The sequence below is a fragment of the Cetorhinus maximus genome, chromosome 19 (genome assembly GCF_964194155.1).
Source record: "Cetorhinus maximus chromosome 19, sCetMax3.hap1.1, whole genome shotgun sequence".
NCBI classification, from domain to species: Eukaryota; Metazoa; Chordata; class Chondrichthyes; order Lamniformes; family Cetorhinidae; genus Cetorhinus; species Cetorhinus maximus.
Window position 1 is genome coordinate 48097643 of NC_135897.1, and position 20746 is coordinate 48118388.

The 20746-nt window shown below is 44.5% G+C and overlaps 1 protein-coding gene across 2 annotated transcripts in view; it reads right to left on the bottom strand.

The window, feature by feature from the left end:
- The window catches only part of kcnab1a (potassium voltage-gated channel subfamily A regulatory beta subunit 1a), a 407972-nt gene that overhangs the window by 118973 nt on the left and 268253 nt on the right, over window positions 1–20746 (bottom strand). For both annotated transcript variants that reach the window (XM_078563807.1, XM_078563806.1), the window contains one exon: window positions 586–623. In XM_078563807.1, coding sequence (XP_078419933.1) covers window positions 586–623 — 38 coding nt within the window. The remainder of the gene's footprint in view (window positions 1–585; window positions 624–20746) is intronic.

The window sequence follows — 20746 nt, forward strand, 5'->3', positions numbered from 1 at the left end:
GTGGGGTTGGGAGGTGAGGCCTGGGTTGGTGGAGAAAGGTGGACGGGGTCTTGATGGAGAGATCGGGGTGGTTGAGGCGGTTGGGGGGGGGGGGGTGGAAATCACCCATGGGGGGCAGGCCTTGTTGAATGGTGCCCAATGTGGAAAGGAGGCTGTTGAAGGAGGCGACACCCCCCTTCCCACCTGAGGCCTGATCAGGGTGACTTTCCAAGCTTCTCCCCTGCTTGCCCACGTAAAGGCCACCATAGAATTGTGGACAGCTCGGGGCAGGCGGGAGGGCGGTGGGAAGGCCATCTGGTCTCCCCGCCGGCAGAACTGTAAAATCCTGCCCGATTAGTTTCTGCAGAAACCACGCCTATTGAGAGCAGGCATAGGTTCTGTACGTACTGGAATTTAAGAAACATTTTTTAAATTTTCACCTTCAGCCTCTAGCTGTTTAACTTGGAATTGTACATTCCACATTAGGTATAAATCTGTTTCAGATTACAATTGCTTCAGAAATGTTAGTTCCAAATATAATACAATTAATTAATTCTTCAAAAATCACACAACGCCACACTCTTAAACGAATAAAACCGTTCTTACCTCATCGGAAATCTGACCTCCAAATGTCACCCAGGTTCCTAGAAAGAAAATAATACACAGAAAAATACAGTCAAACCAGATGGTACTGGAGGTGACAGATGAAAAGAGCTGACAGTTTCACACTGTATTTTTAAAATATATTTAATTAAAATGACTTGTTGGTACATGCATAATCTGTTATATACATGATATTACTCAACTATAGCATTTATCTTTAAATCCCTCCCTGCCATTGCTCCTTCCCATCTTCATAGACCCCTCCAACTGTGCAACTCCCTTCCTCAAACTGCTCATGCTTCTGGCTGTGGCCTCACGTTTATCTGCCCACACCAATGCCCTCCAACATACAGCCATTGCTTCCAGTCACCTGGAGTCCAATCTCTGAAGACCCTTCCTAAACAATTACATTTCTAACTCTCTTAATTCTCCTTTACACCCGTTACGCTTTCTGTAGCTCCTCCTAATCTTTTCTCCTTTGGTTCAGTGTCCATTGTTGATCAGTTATTTACACTCTTAGGAGAAGCTGCAACACATGAGGTCAAATTTGACCAACCCACTCCAAACTCAAAGACAGTTGTAGTCAGGGAGTGTCCTTGAATATGAGACTGCCACTTTACCAGTTTTTCATATCAGCTCCAATACATGATGCAACAAAGCTGCGCATAACTAAACAATCCTAATGCCTCTGTAGTTAGTCTGTTCATTATATTGCTACACAGCTAGCTATTACTTACCATGCAGTGAAACAGAAATATCGCCAACCAGAGATCCATGGAACTATTGGATAGGAGTCAAGATTGATGACCAATCTTGAGTGTTCTGTGGCTACCATGTCACTTTTCACTGAGGCTCCCCCAGTGTAGGCCCTCCCCACAGAATCAGATTGAAATTTGATATATTTTAGAATTGCCTTTTATTAGCAACATCAATTACCATTTTGATTACAACTGGAGACACTTGCAGCATGTGTAGTCATCTCAGGCATATAAAGAACCCCAGACCTCCGAAACCATGCACACCATAAGCTTCAGTTGTCTCATCTTACTGAACTAAACTTGCTTCTCTTAAAAGCTGAAGAAACAAAACTTAACGATTTAGCCCTTCAGTTTTGATTTTAGGCTAACAAGGCTTAGCTCCTTAGAAGGCTTAACTTCTTATGAAGGTAAACATCATATTCTCGTGACTTTCATTCTTCATTGGTCTCATACAGATAAATCCTCTTATGGAAATTGCCTTTTTGATGTGAACACAAAATGTGAATTTTCTGGGCAATTTTGTGACAGGCTAGGTGGCAGGAGGGCAGGCAAAATGGGGAGGAAGGCATTGGGAGGGGAGCCCAATGCCTTCCCATTGCCATGCCATTTTTGTCAGCGGCAAGAAAGTTGGTGGTTTGAAGCCCACTGAGAGGGCCAATTGAGTCATTTAGGTGGCCACTGTAAATACTCAACCCTGGGCGGAATCTTCCTCTCGTATCAAGGGTCACAATGGGTGGGACTGGGAGTGTGCTGCACTTTCATGCAGAGATAGAGCGGCTAGCCACCGCCAAATTGCAATCATGCCAACCAATTAGATGTGCAGAGGCGAGAGTCCCGGTCAATCATGCAGTGGGGATAAGTGGAAGTAGCCAGATCTGCCATTACTTCATGGGGTCGAAGGTCTGGGTGTCATATTTGACTGACACACAGGCAGGCATCCACACCTTGCCATCCAACAGCAGCAGTCTGGCTACTTGTGAGGAGTTTGTATTCCTTGGATCTGCTGGCACTTACATAGCAACATTTCATGAGAAGATAAAGAGATCTTGCAGAGGCCTCACTCTGGCTGGAATCTGGATGCAATGGCGTGTAATGGGCCTGTCTTATGCGTCACTTCATTGTCCTAGCCCTGCCTTCAGTGACCCTCCACCCACCCTCCCATCACCCTTGACCAATTTTCATTCACCCTAAAGCGTTCCCCAACCCTGTCACCATCAGTCAGCACTCCCACCCTCCCAGCGCACTGCATTTTCCCTTCATTACCCTTGACCTGCCATCCATCAGCATTGAACCTCCCTCCATCACTGCTGACCTCCCCTCTATAACCCTTGATCTTCCCACAATTATGATTGACCTACCACAGTCCATAGACATTGACCTTCCTTCTCTAGTCCAGCTTCCTCCCTCTGTCCTCCACATGCCTTCATATGGCTGTCCACCTCTGTCCCTCCCTCCATCAGTCAGCCAAGACCCCTTCCCCTTTCAAGGCCACCACCCAATCTCAATGCATCAATCCTCCTCTCTGCTGGTGCAACAACTCTCCCCATACAAGAAAAGCAGTTCCTACTCAGTCCAAATCCACCAGGAAGGCTATGCCTTCTTGCTGCACACCACCTTTAACCAGTCATGAATCTGAAGCCACTTGTTTCTCATTTACTGCATATTTAATTCCAAAGGTTCATTTTAATCTGGTGAAGCTGTGTTTCAATGAGCATGCATGGCACACTAATGTATTAAAAAGGGGTTCTCGCTGCTTGCCTGCATGAAGCACTATCCTCCTGCATTCTGCTGCCAACTTAATAACCAACTTTCATCCCACCATGGGGGAAGCTGACATTTTGTCTTTTGCTTAATTAAGTGCCCCAGCTCACTCCATTTCCCAGTCATGGGAGCTGCACAAAATTTCACCCCAATCCAACAGCCTCCCAGTGAGTTCCAAGGAATACCCTCCTTTATGGGCTCTCCATGGCCCAAGAAGGGGCCTCCCAGCAGCAAAGGCCTCCCTCACGATAATCGTAGTGCCTGTGCTCAGCACCACCCTTACCCCTAATCGCTGGCATCCTCCAACCTTAAAAACCTGTTTTCAAGGGCACTCTGCCATTGAGGTAAGTCGGCAGCTCTTGGGGGTGGGCCACTGTCCTTAATTGGATGGCGGCCTCGGCGGCGGTATTTTGATTGGCCGCTGCTGGCAAAAAGTCGCCGGTTGAAACAACCAGTCCACTTTCAGCCCGGCAGTGGGACTTCCCCATTACCATCAAAATTCAGTCCAGAGTTTTTTAGTAGCCCTTCCTGTTTTGGTCCAGCAATGCCAATACAGTTACTCAATGTGTAACAAACAGTATCATCAAATTCCAGCATCCGCACTGTTTTGCTATTGGATCATCAAATTGGTCCCTGTCCACTAAATCCCTGGTTTTTGAAACCACTTACAAGCACAGAAATGGCACTAATAAAAATAACTTAAAAGTGGAGCCTTGTGCTAGAGTGAGTAAGTTTTTTAAAAAGCTAGTGAGTATACAACAGATCAATAAAGAATCAAAATGTTTGGATTTTTTCATTTGGTATCTTTTTTTAAATGTTTTATTAATTACCTTTCAATTTTAGGTCATTTTTATGTTTCAGACAACAGTGGTATAAATGCAAGTGGTTGTGGCTCACTCATCTGCTTAATGGAACACCATATATACTCATATAAAAGTCCAGATTCTGAGACCAGATTTTTAGCCAAAAAGGAAGGAGGGGGTGGGATTGACTCATAAATGAGTAATATTTTCAAGGGGTTGAAATCCTACCTCTCCCATCGTCTCACTACCTAACTGTTTATGGTCTAACATCAGCCGATCACCGAGTTGCCTGGTCAGAGACTATTCCCACCAACTTTCCATCCCACCCCCCACCAAAACTAATACAAATAAGGAGCCAAAAAGTATTTTTTATTATTCTGCACAGACATGAGGAACTGAACAGACACCTCTGAATGAGTAGGTTTGCACCAGGGCGAGTTTGACTTCAGCAGTGAGCGGGTAATAAGTAGAAAGTCTGGGGGCAAACTTTTACACAAGATTAACTATTACTCGAAGATATATGGCATTAAATTAACGTAACACATCAGTGAAGTTTATGAATAAATATTTGATAGTGAAGTTCTAAAATCTGCAAAGTAATACAATAGATCTAACATTATTTAACACCAGAACATTAGTAATACAATTTAACAATTTTACCCCAAGACTTAAGTAGACCACTTGGGTACATATGTTTATCAAATGGAATTTTAATTAGTGGGAAAGCACAAATAATATGAATTGGAATTGATTTTGAAACTCTATCTCTTCCATGCAGACATTTGGAAAGAAATGTAGCTGCATTTGTGTCCAGGAGAATTGTCTTCAAAACTATTTCACCGACAGCACAAATACACTAAGAGCATACACAGCATGGAGTGAGAAAAGGTCACACAAACTTTCATAGACCTTATACCCTTTAATGGATCAAATTCATTTAGCTAAGGTCCTAAAGGTAATGTCACAACATACACTTCCAGACTCCAAAAATTAATTAAACAAAGCTCCTGAATATTTATTCATTTCCACGATTCATATCTGACCTGCTGGCCTCGACACAGAACATTGCTCCTCAGCCCTAGTAGCACATGAGCCACTGGATGGGAATTTCCTTTGAGCTACTCCCACTCTATCACCATAACTTTATCAGAAGTGTGGCAGAGCTTTGTTTTTGTGCCGCTCTTCCAGTGAAATTATGGTGTCAGAGGTGGAGGAACTCAGAGGAAATTCCCAACTATTGTCTCTCGAGGACTATTTGATCATTTCAGACCATATTTATCATTATAGATTTCTGTCTTGTTTCCAAGCAGATTTTATCTAACTTTTTTTTTAAGGAATTATTGTATTTGCTGCAAGTGTTGTTCCTGTGTACACAACTTAAACCGTTTCTTCTGGTCGCGAGTCCCGCTTGAGGCTTATTAATTTTGAAATTGAGTCTTATAGATTTATAGTTGCATTCTAATTGAAATAATTTGCTTATATCTACATAATCTGTGGCATTTAAAATTAAGGCCATGGAACATACTTCTCTACTGGGCATGTTAAGACGATAATGTGATGACACTAACACCCTATGAAGAATTTTCACCTCATTAGTAAATGAAAAAGTCTGTGCAGCTATGTTGAAAATTAAAATTGAAACATTTCACAAGATGCTGGGAAAGATCATAGGGTGCTATGGGGGCACAATGGCACATCACATTAAACATTTCAACTACTGACCACAGCCAGTCAACTACATAATTATTAATCCAATACATATAATAGAGAATCACTACCACTTTAATGAAAATACAACATATCAACTGAAACTTTGCTGTCATTATTGCATTTGTGAATTACCTGTACAGTATAAACAAAAGCATTTTTCTTCCATGGGTGCTCACTGGAACTCATTCAAAATCCTGTTGCTGACAGAGGGGAATGTCATGGATGGGAGAGAGCGGCACACTGAACTTCTTTATCCTCTCACCATCTGTCCATAAGCAGATGTGTCTTTAATTGTTTTAAAACTAAGCTGTGATGCGTTTCCCCAAACCCTCAGTTTGTGTGGTTCAATTTTATAAGTAACTCACAGCAAATTCTCTAAGATTAATTCAGGAGGTTACTTTATTCCACATTCAAACCTGGGGAGTTGCTGGGGGTGGGGGGTGGGGGAGATGTACGCAACTTCACTCACACACACACACACACACACACACACACACACACACACACAAACAAACAAACACACACACATACAGTAGCAGGATAGAAAGAAAAGTGAGTTTTACAACTATGGATAACAGTAAAAGAACCAGAGAAGTGAATATTAGTTCACATGATTTCCAGAATCCAGAAAGTCAAGATCCAGGGGACGATTCCTCCATGGAGAGCTTCCAATTCCAGTGATTTCCTGGCTGAAGACAGCAGAAAAAATTTCCTTTAGAGTGGAGGGCAGTGCAGCAAGATAAGATTGATATTCAGAGACTTGTTCTGCTTGGCAGGTGGTGGCCAGTGGCTTCCAGATGAACAGGTTTCAAGGAGCTGAGATGTGTTGCTGGCTGCTTGGTCATCTGGGAGTCCTGCTGTTGTTCTTTTCAGGTTGGAGGTAATCAGCAGACTGCTTGTTTCTCAGTTCCCAACTGAATATAGCAATTTCAAAATGGTCACTCGAATCATGTGACTTCCTTTCTCCACAATGATTTCCAAAGGGATGTGTATCTGGTGTCTGGTTTTGGCTTTTGTTTTATGGCTTATAATATCCCAGTCATTAGTCTCTGAAAGAGTCACCATCCATGTTGAGGATCATGTTTCGGGGAGCTATTGTCTGGGCAGACCCTGTGACTCCTCTAAAGGGATAAGCTTATAAAGATGCAAATGATGTCCACTTTCCCCTCAATGGTCCCTTTTTTAAATGGACCTGGACAATCCTAGGTGTGAGATGGGTCTATTAATTCCTCTCCAGGAATAACGAGTTTTGATCTCTGCAAGTTCCCTGGTTTCAAGATTATAATGTCTTCACAATGGGGTACGAGATGCCACAAGGATGAGATGGGAACTCATTTGTTCTTGTAACTCCTGTTGGAAGCTTCCAGGACAGGTGGCCTATCCTCTGAGTAATGTGACCTATAGCAGCCATCTTTTGGTTCAGCCAAAGTCCATTTTAAAGATAGCAAAAAAGAATAAAATTTGATGTACACAGTTTTGATTTCATTCATAAGAAATAGGAACAGGAGTAGACCATTACACCCCTCGAGCCTGCTCTGCCGTTCAATAAGATCATAGCTGATATTCTTGTATTTTGATTTCCACATTCCCATCTAACCCTGATAACCTTTGATTACCTTGTCTAACAAGAATCTATTTACCTCTGCTTTAAAAATATTCAATGACCCCACTTCTATCACCTTCTAAGGCAAAGGGTTCCAAAGTCTCACAACCTTCAAAGAAAAAAAATTCTCCTCATCTCTGTCCTAAAAGAGCATCCCCTAATTTTAAATCAGGGCCCCCTAGTTCTGGACTCACCCACAAGAAGAAACATCCTTTCCACGTCCACCTTGTCAAGGTCGTTCAGGATCTAGTATATTTCAATCAAATCACCCCTCACTCTCCTTAACTCCAGTGAAAACAAGCCCAGTCTGTCCAATCAAACCTCCTTTGAACCGCCTCCAATGCATTTACCTCCTTCCTTAAATAAGGAGACCAAAACTGCATACAGTATTTGAGGTGTGGTCTCACCAATGCCTTGTATAACTGAAGCATAACATCCTTACTCTTATGTTCAATCCCTCTCATAATAAAGGATAGCATTCCATTAGCCTTCTTACTTACTTGCTGTACCTGCACACTAACTTTTTGTGACTCATGGACTAGAATACCTAGATCCCGTTGCGCCTCAGAATTATGCAGCCGTTCTCTATTTAAGTAATATTCTGCTTATTCATTCTTCTTGCCAATGTGAAGAACTTCACATTTTCCCACATTAAACTCCATTTGCCAGATCTTTTCCCGCTCATTCAACCTCTCTCTATCCATCTGCAACCTCCTCCTGTCCTCTTCACAACATACTTTCCTACCTATCTTTGTGTCATCTGCAAATTTAGCTACCATGTCTTCACTCCTCTCATCTAAGTTGCCTGTGGGACTCCACTGATTATATCCTGCCAATCCAAAAAAGACCCACTTATGCATACTCTCTGCTTTCTGCCAGCCAGCCAGTCTTCTATCCATGCTAATAAGTTGCACGCTACATGCTTTTATTTTCCATAATAACCTTTGATGTGGCACCTTATCAAATGCCTTTTGGAAATCCAAGTGCACTACATCTGAAGGCTGTCCTTTATCCATTACGCACGTTACTCCTTCAAAAAACTCCAATAAGTTGGTTAAATATGATTTTCCTTTCCTAAAACCATGCTGACTCTTTCTGATTGCCTTAAGCTCTTCTAAATGCCCAGCTGTAACCTCCTTAAGGATTGATTCTAACAATTTCCCCAAGACAGACATCAAGCTAACTGACCTATATTTTCCTGTTTTCTGGCTCCCTCCCTCCTTGAATAGAGCTACTATATTTGCTACTCTCCAATCTGATGAAACCTTTCCAGAATCAAGTGAATTTTGGAAATTAACACCAGTGCATTGACTACCTCATTAGCCACCTCTTTTAAGACCCCAGGATGTAATCCACCAGGACCCGTAAACTTACCAGCCCACAGCTCCATCAATTTGCTCAGTACCGTTTCCCTAGTGACTTCAATTTCACCAAGTTCTTCTCTCCCTTTCACATGTTATTGACATGTCAGGGAAGCTTAATTAATTTTTTTTTTAGTTTGGAAAGACATTTACTTTTGCATATTATTGAGCCGGCCCTCCCCACATGTCCGTGGTGAAAATGGGAGCTTACGGAAGCTCATTCTCTCACAGCATTCACATTATTGACATTCATTTTATTAATTATTTATAGTTGTTAAAATTCCAATATGTACTTTTATTGAAAAGCAGTTCAACCAAAAATACATACTTAAAAAGCAATGTAATTTAATAAATTCTCTATGGATTCAAAGGAAGACCATTTTCCATTTTTTGTCAATACTTCGTGATTTTTTAATATCATAAAATATTTAGTGGTATAGCTGCAAATATGCAGGATCAGGAAAAGAGAATGGCAGGGTAGGCTTCTAAATTAGGGCAGCAAGAGCTGCCATAGAATGCCACAGAGCAAAATTCCAGAATATTATCTGTATGACAGAGAGCCACAGCACAACACAGATAGAACCAATCCCACCCCCATCTCCCAGATTTTCTCTCCTTTCCTCTACTCTTATCTAGAAGGCACTAACTCATCCTGGCTTACAGTTCCAGAATCATCAGGTGCCTTATCTAAGTGCCTATTTTTTTTATGGATCATGGGGAAGTGTTAAGAGGAAAGAACTTGCATTTATGTAACACCTTTCGTATCTTCAGGGTGTCCCAAAACACTTTATAGGCAAGGAATTTTGAAATGTAGTTGTTGCTGTTTAATGGGCAAACACAACAGTCAATGTTCACATAAGGGTCAAACAAAGAACAATTAGATGAAGGATCAGTTAATCTGTCTTTGGTGGCATTGCTTGAGGGACTTACGCTGGCCAGGGTACAGGGAGAATTCTCCTTTTGTTCCTTATAGAGCGGCATTGGATCTTTTATGTCCACCTGCTAGGGTGCATGAAGTTTAAGATTAATGTCTCATCCAAAAGATGACACTTCTAACACTGCAGCACTGAGATGTCAATCTGGATTATGTGAAGTCTAGGACTCAGGCTGTGTCTAATGAGCTACTGATTCAGAGGATTGAGTGCTACCACTGAGCCAAGGGTGAGACGTAAAACTATTCATTATAGTGTGGCCGAGCCGCATCGTATTGTTTGTGTACTCAGTGATTTCCACCACTGAGTTTGCTAATACTCAATCAATTTGTATTTTGCAATGCAAAATGCAATGCTGAACTGTACAATATTAAAAATATGTTTAAGAGCTTAGGGCCTTGTCGACAGATGTCTCAAAATATGAAGAAGGGACAGCTTCTAAATGGTTGATACACTTGTTTATGCTTCACAGTGCTCCCTTGATGATTGTCCCCAACTCTTTATGAGTTTGTCTTATGGAACTGAAATTATATCCACTTCCTTTTAATTTTTTTCAGCAGTCCTAAATTCATTGGTCCTTGAATATTTAGCAACACAAGGTCCATTCTATCTGTTTCCTATAAAACCTTTTTAATGCTTTCCTCCTCTGATTCGGACATGTTAATGGAATTTTTGCCTGAAGATTCACTCATGGGAAGGGACGTAGTCATAAGTATAAATATGAATGTATAATTATTAACGAATAATCTAATGATGATGAATTTTATCAGCGTGTTTTGAAAGTTTTTCAAATAAACAAGACAGCAAAACAACAAGCCATGGGTTTGTTTTAAATTTTCTATTGTGCAAAATCTCCTCAATATTCTTAGTCAATAATGTGGAACAAATTCTCCAAACCTCAAAATAATCAGATCTTGATCCTATTTAAGGGACTGTTTCCAGAACATTGGCTGTCGATCAGCGTGGGCAGTGGCTGTCGATTAAAGCGGGCAGCGGCTGTCGATTAAAGCGGGCAGCGGCTGTCGATCAGGGCGGGCAGTGGCTGTCAATCAGGGCGGGCAGCGGCTGTCGATTAAAGCGGGCAGCGGCTGTCGATCAGGGCAGGCAGTGGCTGTCGATCAGGGCGGGCAGTGGCTGTCGATCAGGGCGGGCAGTGGCTGTCGATTAGGGTGGGCAGTGGCTGTCGATCAGGGCGGGCAGCGGCTGTCGATCAGCGTGGGCAGTGGCTGTCGATCAGGCGGGCAGCGGCTGTCGATTAAAGCGGGCAGCGGCTGTCGATCAGGGCGGGCAGTGGCTGTCGATCAGGGCGGGCAGTGGCTGTCGATCAGGGCGGGCAGTGGCTGTCGATTAGGGTGGGCAGTGGCTGTCGATCAGGGTGGGCAGTGGCTGTCGATCAGGGCGGGCAGCGGCTGTCGATCAGGGCGGGCAGTGGCTGTCGATTAAAGCGGGCAGCGGCTGTTGATTAGGGCGGGCAGTGGCTGTCGATTAAAGCGGGCAGCGGCTGTTGATTAGGGTGGGCAGCGGCTGTCGATTAAAGCGGGCAGCGGCTGTTGATTAGGGTGCTATAGTAGCAAAACCCCTTATTTCCTAACAAGAAACTAAAAGTTGTTCCTTTTTAAAATATGAATGCACTGTGTGTGTACATGCACGTGTGTTTCATTGGCCCATTTTAAAATGTAATTTCACCTGTCCTGCCAGGGATCTTCACGCACCGTCAGTAATGCGATATCCGGAACATTGCCGATTGAGAAGTTCTGGCAGAGCCAAACAAATCAGCTTATAAACGGTGTTTTTTTTTTAAAAAGGAGAAAGCAATCCATCCAAATAAAAGGCAGGATGGAATATCCATCATCACCCTTCCTTCCCCTGCTCAGTGAACGAGTGATGATAAATCCCACTCTAAGGCCAGAATTTTTCCATCGGCAAGTTGGGGGTGGGGCCGACTCGCCGACGCGAAAATGACGCGGGATGATGTAGGGGGAAACCCCCGACGTCATCCCGCCCCATTTAACTATTGAGGAAGGCGGGCGGACAGCGAAATCAGCTGTCCGCCCGCCGACCTGTCAAGGGCCAATTGAGGCCATTGACAGGATAATTAAACCAATTAAAGGCCCTGCCCATCCAACCTTAAGGCTGGCGGGCAGGCCAGGAGCCCCAGTGAGCTTCTGAAAAAACATGAAACCTCACCCACCGGCGGGATGAGGTTTCATGTCTGTTTTAAAAAATTTAACAAACTTTGTGATATTTATTAAGATGTCCCATCTCGTATGACATTGTCACATGAGAGAGACATGTTAATAATTTTTTTATTTCTCTATTTTTTAAGTTTATAAAACTTTTAGTGCTCTCCCTGAGACAGCACTTAGTCTCAGGGAGATGTCCGCTCTTTCACGTGCATGCGCAAAAGAGCGCACTCTGACAGTTGGGGAAATTCCCCCCCCGCACCGCACAGGAAGCGCATGGTGCTTCCCGTTGGGCAGCCCGCTGGGTGGGCCTTAATTGGCCCACCCACTCAAAATGGCGGCGGGGCCTGTTTCGGCGGCAGCGATTGGCTACCCGCCTGCCGCCGAGCCGGTGGGGCCCGCCTGCCCATCAAGGGCAAAATTCTGCCCTAAGGCTGTAATGTTTTGAGCAATTTTGCCCAGCTCCTTTAGATGCTACAGAGTCTCTGAACTGCCCATGTCGGGGTTTTGAGCTGCAACGCTGGTTTAGCCCATATTTAGCGCAAGGCTCCACCTCGGGGAAAGACTTATAGCACACATGAGGAACAGTAGCCTGGAGGATCGTTACATAACTATTTACTTCTTAAATTGTTTGCTAGCACGCATTAACGAGGCTTGCGACAGTTTGATGGGTAGCACTTGAACTAATGCCCTTTTCTAATAGTGACCAGTTGAATAGGAGTAAACAAGTTGTCATTGAGGATTTCAAGCGCTACTTAAAGACATACTCGCCTTTCAATTTTCACTTGCTGCTGGAGATTTGAAAAAGACCTTGAAATGCATTGGGAAACTTTCTGGGGCGATTTGTCACGACTACGTGAAGACTCTATAAACATTTATTCTGGAAATTCTCTGAAGATTTCACCTAAAAAGAATAAGTGCTGAGTTACTCCACCTTATAGGAGTCATCAGGAGAAAGGGAATGCTTGGTCATGGGCATCTTGCCAGAGGTCTTCCTTGGTCTACAGGAGGTGTGGGAGGAGGAGATGAGGGCAGGCAGAGCAGCATTAATTGCAGCAGGGAGCAAAAGGACAGGTCGAGGTGGACTCTCTCCTGCCTGTGGGTACATCACTCCCTCCTCCTCTGGACTTCCTCCACCAGGACCTCCAGTGCTGGGTCAAAGAACCTGTGTGCCCTCTGCTCTGGTTCCTGGGTGATTCTGAAACATGCCATTGTGTGTCAGCCAGCACTCTCCACACCTTCAACAGAAGTTGGTTTGTGGAGCTACATACGCTGCTCCATGAAAACTGCATCCCATCATGCTTTAGTGCTGAACCGCGAGGTGTCTATTTTAATATCTTAAGGCAAGTTCAAATTATAGTAATCAACAATTTGGCCCAAAATTACATTGCTAAAAGCAGACTTTCAAAATTGTGTTTGTTGCTAGCACAGCGCCAGTTAGTGCCTATTTGAACCCTTTCAGCAAAATAACCCGCTTAAACTTTTATTGTCCAGTGAGAAATGGGTGAAAGCAGATTGGCCACCTGTTTTTACCTCATCACCTGATTTTCTATGATGGGCCATAGGGAGAAGCAGAAAGTATTAGGAAAAGGTTATGCAAGTTTAATAATTATCAGTTAGTACTACGAAATCTCTCAAGTCCTTTAGCATTTTTATTCAATCATCCTTGCACAATTTATTTTGAAGAAGAACAGGGGAGATTTCCACAGTCTCCTGGCCAATATTTATCCTTCAACTAATAAAACAGGTCATCTGGTCATTGTCACATTGCTGCTTATAGCAGCTTGCTGGCATTTGTGGAAATTGGCTGTTGTGTCCTACATTATAATAGCAACTACACTTTTATAGCACTTAACTGGCTGCAAAGCGTTTAGGGACACACTGTGACCACAAGAGGCACCGTATAAACGCATGTCTTTCTTTAATACCAATTTAATTAATTCCTGAAATGAATGCTAAGTATATCACTGATTGCAGTTGGATTCTGCCTTTTTGGACCCAAAAGTCTAAACTGCAGCAGGCCTGTAGGCTGAAAGTAGCAACAATTAGTATTAATCCTTATTGCACAGAAAAATGAGAAAATTGAACACATAACAGCCGTGTGGTGTTTAGGCAATATTCAGTCAGCTGACTGAAGGAGGGAAGGAATCTTAATTTGAGCTTTCAACCCAGCCTTTTTTTTTGAAAACTACAGAAAAGAGAAATGTGTTCTCAATTCCTTTTAGATAGTTATTGATGATAATGTTTGAGATTTAAGCATCAGTGAAATAGGGTCATTTTAAATTTACCCCAAGGTGAGTTAGGCCTTAGTGTAAATACAGGCCTGGATTTTCACAAGGACAAAGAGCTTCTTAGCCATTGCAAAAATGGTGTAAGAGGCAGAAAATCAGAAGTCCCATCCCCGAACATGGCACCAACCATTTTCACAGGGTCGGAATGGGCCCAGGTCGCAATATGTGCAAATACATTTCGAGCAGCTGTCCACATAAAACAACAGTTGCCTCCACTCATGTCTAATTTTGGTGACTCAGGTGTGTGAAACAGGATGTGTGTAGGTTAGAAATGGTAGGAGCAGGTCTAAACTTTGTGGAGTCCTTTGGAGAGGTGGGGTACTCTTTTGGAAAGGTAGGGTAATCCTTTGGATTATGTTCCCTGGCTGGACACCTTTGGGGGGGAGGTCGGGTGCCCCTTGTAATTTGAGTGTGTCTAAGTGCATAAACACATTAACAGTCAAACTCATTGGAACTGTTAAATGTGTCAAAACGAACTGTCATAGGCAGTTGGCAAGCTGTCAAGGCATTTAAAACTCCTGCTCTTTAAATCTTTGAAAAATGTCTGGAGTGTTTTAGAAAAAAAATCATTGCTTCCTATTTCACTCTGCTGATATAAGTCTGAGGCCTTCCATTACTGGATTAGTACTGCATGACTGATTTCACAACCTTCCGTTATCACAGCAGGGTGCCTTCCATTTGACAGTTTGATAGACCACTCCAAGTGTTTATGCACTCTTTGAAATGGGATTATGAATTCCAATATTTGTTTTTATAGGGGATTAAACACTTCAATGAAATGTTTGTTTTTATAAAATGTAGTTGAAGGAATGTAAATTTATTGAATGGGTTTTTATGAATGCAAGTGTTTTTTTTTAAGTAAGGCCACAATAAACACTCAGAACTATTATTTTATTTAATCTCAGTGTGGTTCTTGAGCTCTGGCCATGGTGGATGCTGGGTGAGTTGGCATGATAGGTGTAAGGGCAAAGGGTGATGGGTGGGAGGGCATGGATTGGTTATAAAAGGGGCTATAAAAGGCCATCAGGTGGGTAGAAGGGCATATGTTGGCATGGAGGGTATGAGACACCATGGGGGTTGGGTGGAGAGGCATAGGTTGGCATGGATGGGGACAGGGAGTGTATGAAGGGATGAGGAGATGAGGGCTGTGTTTTTGTTTTATTGCTTTTTAAAAACATCTTGCACAAAGTATTGGAGCACAGAGGCAGGCCTTCGGCCCAGCAGTCTCCGCACCCAGCAGCCTCTACACTATTTTTGTGGGGGTGGCGGGCCCAACTTCACAGAGAACCCCACCACCCTGGAACAAAAATCCGGCCTTCCAGAGCACATTCTTCCGGGTTGGGTTTGCGGAGCCAGGAAACGTCCCAACTCTGTGTTCCCGGCACAATCAGCTGATGTGAATTCAGGATCCCAAATCTGGTTAAAGAATGTGCAGGCAGCTACTTTGTTTTTCACTTTGCAAACAACCAGCACTATAGTGTTATTCAACTCGCAGGTAAGGTGATTGTTTAGCACTTTTCTATTGCAAAGTATCTGGAAATACTCAAAGTGTTTTCGCAGGTGTTTTGGTGAGTTCCTGGATTTAGCAGGGGTTGCTGCATCATCATAGGAGGAGCCAGAGGGGTAGGTGACCTGTCAACACAAATGCTGCAAGAGGTATGGGTCAACAGTGGCAGTGCCTCTGGGTCTTCAACACAAAAGGGAGCTAGAACTGAAGCTGCAGAGAAGGGAAGCACTGAGCAATGCCCCTGCCAACTCGGAGCTGGGCTCCTCCATACCCTTTGGCTGGGGGCTGTCTGGCAGGTCAGCCAACGCACTCACATTTTGGTGTGCATGCCAGTGTTCTCCTGTGTGTCACCCCATCAAGGTCCTCTGTTGAACTTGTCTGCGATCTTGCCCTCCGGTGAGCTGGCGAACGAACCACCCTTTACCCTCATCCTGGCTGCAGCCCACTCATGCCTGGGGACTCAGCATGTGCAGATCCCAACTTACCTCCAAGCTAAGTACAGTACCAGTATCTGAGCTGGTGGCTGACAATGTCAGATCAAGTGAAGAGCCTCTATCAGTGCTGTTCTTTCTTCTGCCTGGAGCATCTGTGGCAGGGCAGGTGACAGTTCTTGGGTGTCTGAAAGCAGGAACTCAGGGGAAGGTTAGTGTAAGGGAACAGGGCTGGGGTGGGAAGCAAGAGGTCCATGGTCACCCCATCGGCAGCTTGTTCATCAGGCCAGTTAGCAGGTTAAGGGTGAGCTGGGAGCTGAGAAGAGGCATAAGGCAGGAACATACTGTCATACTCAATATTCTGAGTGATGTCAGATGTCATGGGCCACATCGCAGCCAGCTCCATGATGTGGAGGGTTCAGGAGATGCAGGTGCCCTTGTCCCCAGCAGTTCTGCTCTGCTCCCTTCTATTTTGTGCCACCTTGTTCTGCAAGAGAGAGGGAAGAGTATAAGTGATGGTATAGCACTGTCTGGGTAATGTGTCTGCTATAGATGAATAGCTGGGGGTATGTGGAGGCAGAGAGAGTGGGTATGAGGCCTGCAACATTGATGGGTTTGTGAGGGTGAGGTGGATTATCAGGATGGCAGGAGCGAGACCTGAATGTCAGGGAGTGCTCGGGGGTGAATAATGGGAGTGTGGCGTATTGAGAAATGTGAAAGATTTGTGGGTGTGGTGGAGACTCCTGCGAGGATGTATTCATTGATCTTGACCATGGGCGTGAAGCCATTAGACCTTTTGGGGCACTGTTGCCAGGTCCTCAAGTCCAAACACTAGTAGTTGACCTCCTTGGTGACCTGTTTCCACTCCTTTCTAAAGATGGCCCTTGAGGTCGTTGACACCATCTCCACACACCCCCCGCAACTCCGCCCCCCCCCCCCTCCCCGCCCTTCTATCCCAAGGCCATGGCTTCTCACCTTGCACCCACCACTAATGTCTCCAGCACCACATTCATCACTTTGGAACCCTCTGTCTGCCCCAATGTTGACTTTGCAATAATTTACATTGCAACAATATTTTTTGTGCAGTTGCTCTTTAAGATAAAGCCTGCCTTTAAGAGTGCAGGCTGGTTGTGATCAGAAAGCAATGCTGCCAAGGCCCCTTGCTGTGCACAGAGGCTACAGATAGTTCGGAGGACACAGAAGCAGTGCTGGAGCCATTAATGCCAATACTACAATCATGCAGATGAGGCAGGTACACGATAATTGCATGGTCCCCATCTTGAGCTGCATGGGCCTAGGCAGGTTGTGAATCATGATCCCTCTGCCTGAAACCTGCATAACCCAATTAATAGCCTCATGATTTTTAACTCTAACTACCGTTAAAAGCATTGTACTGAAAATGATTGTAAGTTTATACTTCGAAACTAATAATTTTACCTCCTGATAATTCTAATTCCTGCTCATACTGACTTTCCATATTCCTTTTGGATGATGGATACAAGCTGTACTCAGTATATAAATTCTACATCATTATAATACTGCTCCAGTCAACTGCAAGATAATTGGGGTGGTCATGCTGCTGCAGGAGGCTCTAAGAATCAGCTGAAGAGGCACTGAGCACCACTGTCTCGAGGCACTAGCCTCTCTAGTTGCTGTAGGCATAGACAGCCATCTTTTCTGCATGCTGGGTGGCTAAGAAACTTATCAAACCTCACTATTTCGTACAATTGTTTTATTATATTCACTCCCGCGAAACACGCCGTTTCCATGCGGGGCGGGCTTTCATCCACCCGCTCGCCATCACCCCGCTGTTGAATCACGCCGGCTGCCATCTTTAAAAGGCAGCTGCCAGCAAAACGCTCATCACCACCAGCTCACCACCGCTGCCCGGGAGACATGGCCTGCAAAGGCAAAAAGACTGCAGCCCCACCGCTTCAATAATGGGTCCCTCGAGTGACTGCTGGATGCCATGGAGGCCCGCTGGAATGTGCACTACCCTCGCTCTGGCCACAGGATGGGGAGCAATGTCACCAACCCGGCTTCGGAGGTAGTGGCAGCGGTGATCAGCACAAACGCCCTTCTGAAGAGGACAGCCACCCAGTGCCGCAAAAGGATGAATGATCTCCTCCGTTCCGCCAGGGTAAGTCACTCTTTTCATCACTCCCAACTCTCACACTCACAAACCCACAAGGCCCTCGCTCACGGCCAGTGCAGGGGACATCACCATTCACTCTTTCACACACACCGTCATTGTCCTCATCCCATCCATGGGACCACTCACCACCCACAGGCCAGGCATACTTATCATCTGACCTGGCAGGCGTCCTGATACACTCTCCCCATCTCTATCCATGCAGGACAAACTGGCTCACAACAGGAGGGAAAGGTCGCAGACAGGTGGAGGGATGCCGGAATTCAAAGTTCTCACAGAATTTGAAAACAGAGCCATCCAGCTGGCCGGTGATGACCAGGACCGGTCCTGTGCTGACCGTGAATTGGATAATGCCTCCCTGGGAATTTGTCACAATTAATACCCACAAAGGGTTGTACCAATATAAACAATTGCCTTTCGGTGTCTCCACCGCTTGTGCCATCTTTCAGAGAACAATGGAAAGCTTACTGCAGGGATTGACCCAGGTTCTAGTTTATTTAGACGATGTATTGGTGACAGGATTCACTGAAAAAGAGCATTTGACAAACTTAGAAGTCTTAAAATGTTTCTTGCAAGCTGGGGTGCATTTAAAAACAGAAAGGTGCACGTTCCAAGCGAGGGAGGGAATATATTTGGGTCACCGGGTAGATTCACTGAGTCTCCACCCGGGTGAGGAGAAAGTGAAAGCCATAAGAGAGGCACCTGCGCCAAAGAACACCTCAGAGCTCAAATCATTCTTAAGAATGATCAACTATTATGGGCGGTTGTTATCCAATTTGTCCACAGTGCTGGCCCCCCTACATTCTCTATTCAAAAAGAACCAACATTGGTCTTGGGAGGCGCCTCAGAAAGAAGCTTTCATAAAGGTGAAACAATTGTTGCATTCGTCCAATCTATTAGTGCATTATGACCAGATGAAAGAATTGGTGCTGACATGTGATGCATCTCCCTATGGAATGGGAGCAGTTCTCTCTCATCGGATGGATGGCGGCACGGAATGGTCAGTAGGTTATGTATCAAGAACACTCACCACAGTGGAAAAGGGATACTTGCAGATAAATAAAGAAGGACTGTCCATCATCTTTGGTGTCAAGAAATTTCACCAGTGTGTACACGGCCGCCATTTCACAATCGTTTCAGACCACAAATCATTGCTAGGATTGTTTAGTGAGGACAAGGCTATACCACCCATAGCCTCAGCAAGAATGCAACAATAGGCTTTAATTCTGGCAGCAGACAAATAAACTTTCGTACATAGGCCTGGCAATCAAATCACAAATGCTGATGCCTTTAGTCGTTTGCCTTTACAAGAAAATAATTCATTTTCTTGCAAAGCACGTCCCAGTTCCACAGAAACTTGTTTTACTGTTAAATTTCTTAGATTCCTCACCAGTATGTGCTCGACAGATCAGGGACTGGACAAGTCGGGACCCAGTCCTATCTCAAGTACGAGAACAAGTGCTACATGGTTGGTCACAGGAGCCCGTATCTGACAAAATGAAACCGTATTTTAACAGAAGACATGAAATAACCAGCCAGGGTGGCATCTTATTCTGGGGAGCACGAGTGATAGTCCCCCCAAAGGGAAAAGAGCCGCTTCTAATTGAACTACACAGTGCCGATCCAGGAATTTCCCGAATGAAGACCATAGCATGCAGCTATGCCAGTGACAGCTCTGTTACATCCATGGGAGTGGCCAGATAGACCCTGGGTGCGGTTACACATTGACTACATTGGACCTTTCCTGGGAACAATGTTTCTGCTCATTGTCGATGCACATTCAAAATGGTTGGGTGTATATGAGGTGAAGTCACCAACGTCAGGCGCTACAATTGAGAAACTACGTCAGAATTTTGCCATTCACAGACTACCAGAAGTAGTCGTTTCCGATAATGGCACAGCATTTACGAGTGCTGAGTTTCAAAGGTTTATCAGCCTCAACGGTATCACTTCTTCACACCCTTCTTCAAATGGACTGACCGAAAGGGTGATTCAAACATGCAAGGCAGGTATGAGAAAGCTAACTGTCGATTCCTTGGCAACCAAGCTAGTATGTTTTCTTTTTCATTACAGGGCTACCCTTCACACAAGTGTCACACCTGCAGAGTTATTGTTGAAACGCTGTCTCAGGATGAGATTGAGCTTAATAATGCTGATTTTAGAGGGGAAGGTGGGAAGGAGTCAAGAAAGCCAGAAAACCAGACACGACTGGCATAGTCGCGAGAGGAAATTTACCGTGGGAGAGCCGGTAAAACTTCGGGGAAGGACCAAAGTGGTTACCGCGTGAAATAAGTGCGGTGACTGGACCTCTGTCTTATCAAATAGAGGTGAAAGACCAAATCATAGATAAACATGTGGACCATCTAAGGAAGCGAGAGACAAATCACCGAGATATGGTTCCACCAGTAATCATGACCGGGTCTGCATTTCCTGTTGAGGATACCCAATCCAGGACAGACATGTCTGATGTTCCTGTAAGAGTTGAGGATACAGAGCTGCAAGTACCCACCGAAGCACCTGATGTTCAGGCAACTCCAGAAAAGGAGGTTCCTGACAAAGAATCTGAAGTTTTGGAGCTGCGACGTTCCACACATACCAGGAAACCACCTGAAAGACTGAACTTGTAAATTCCTTACCAATGTAAATAATATGTTGTCTTGAAAAACATGTAC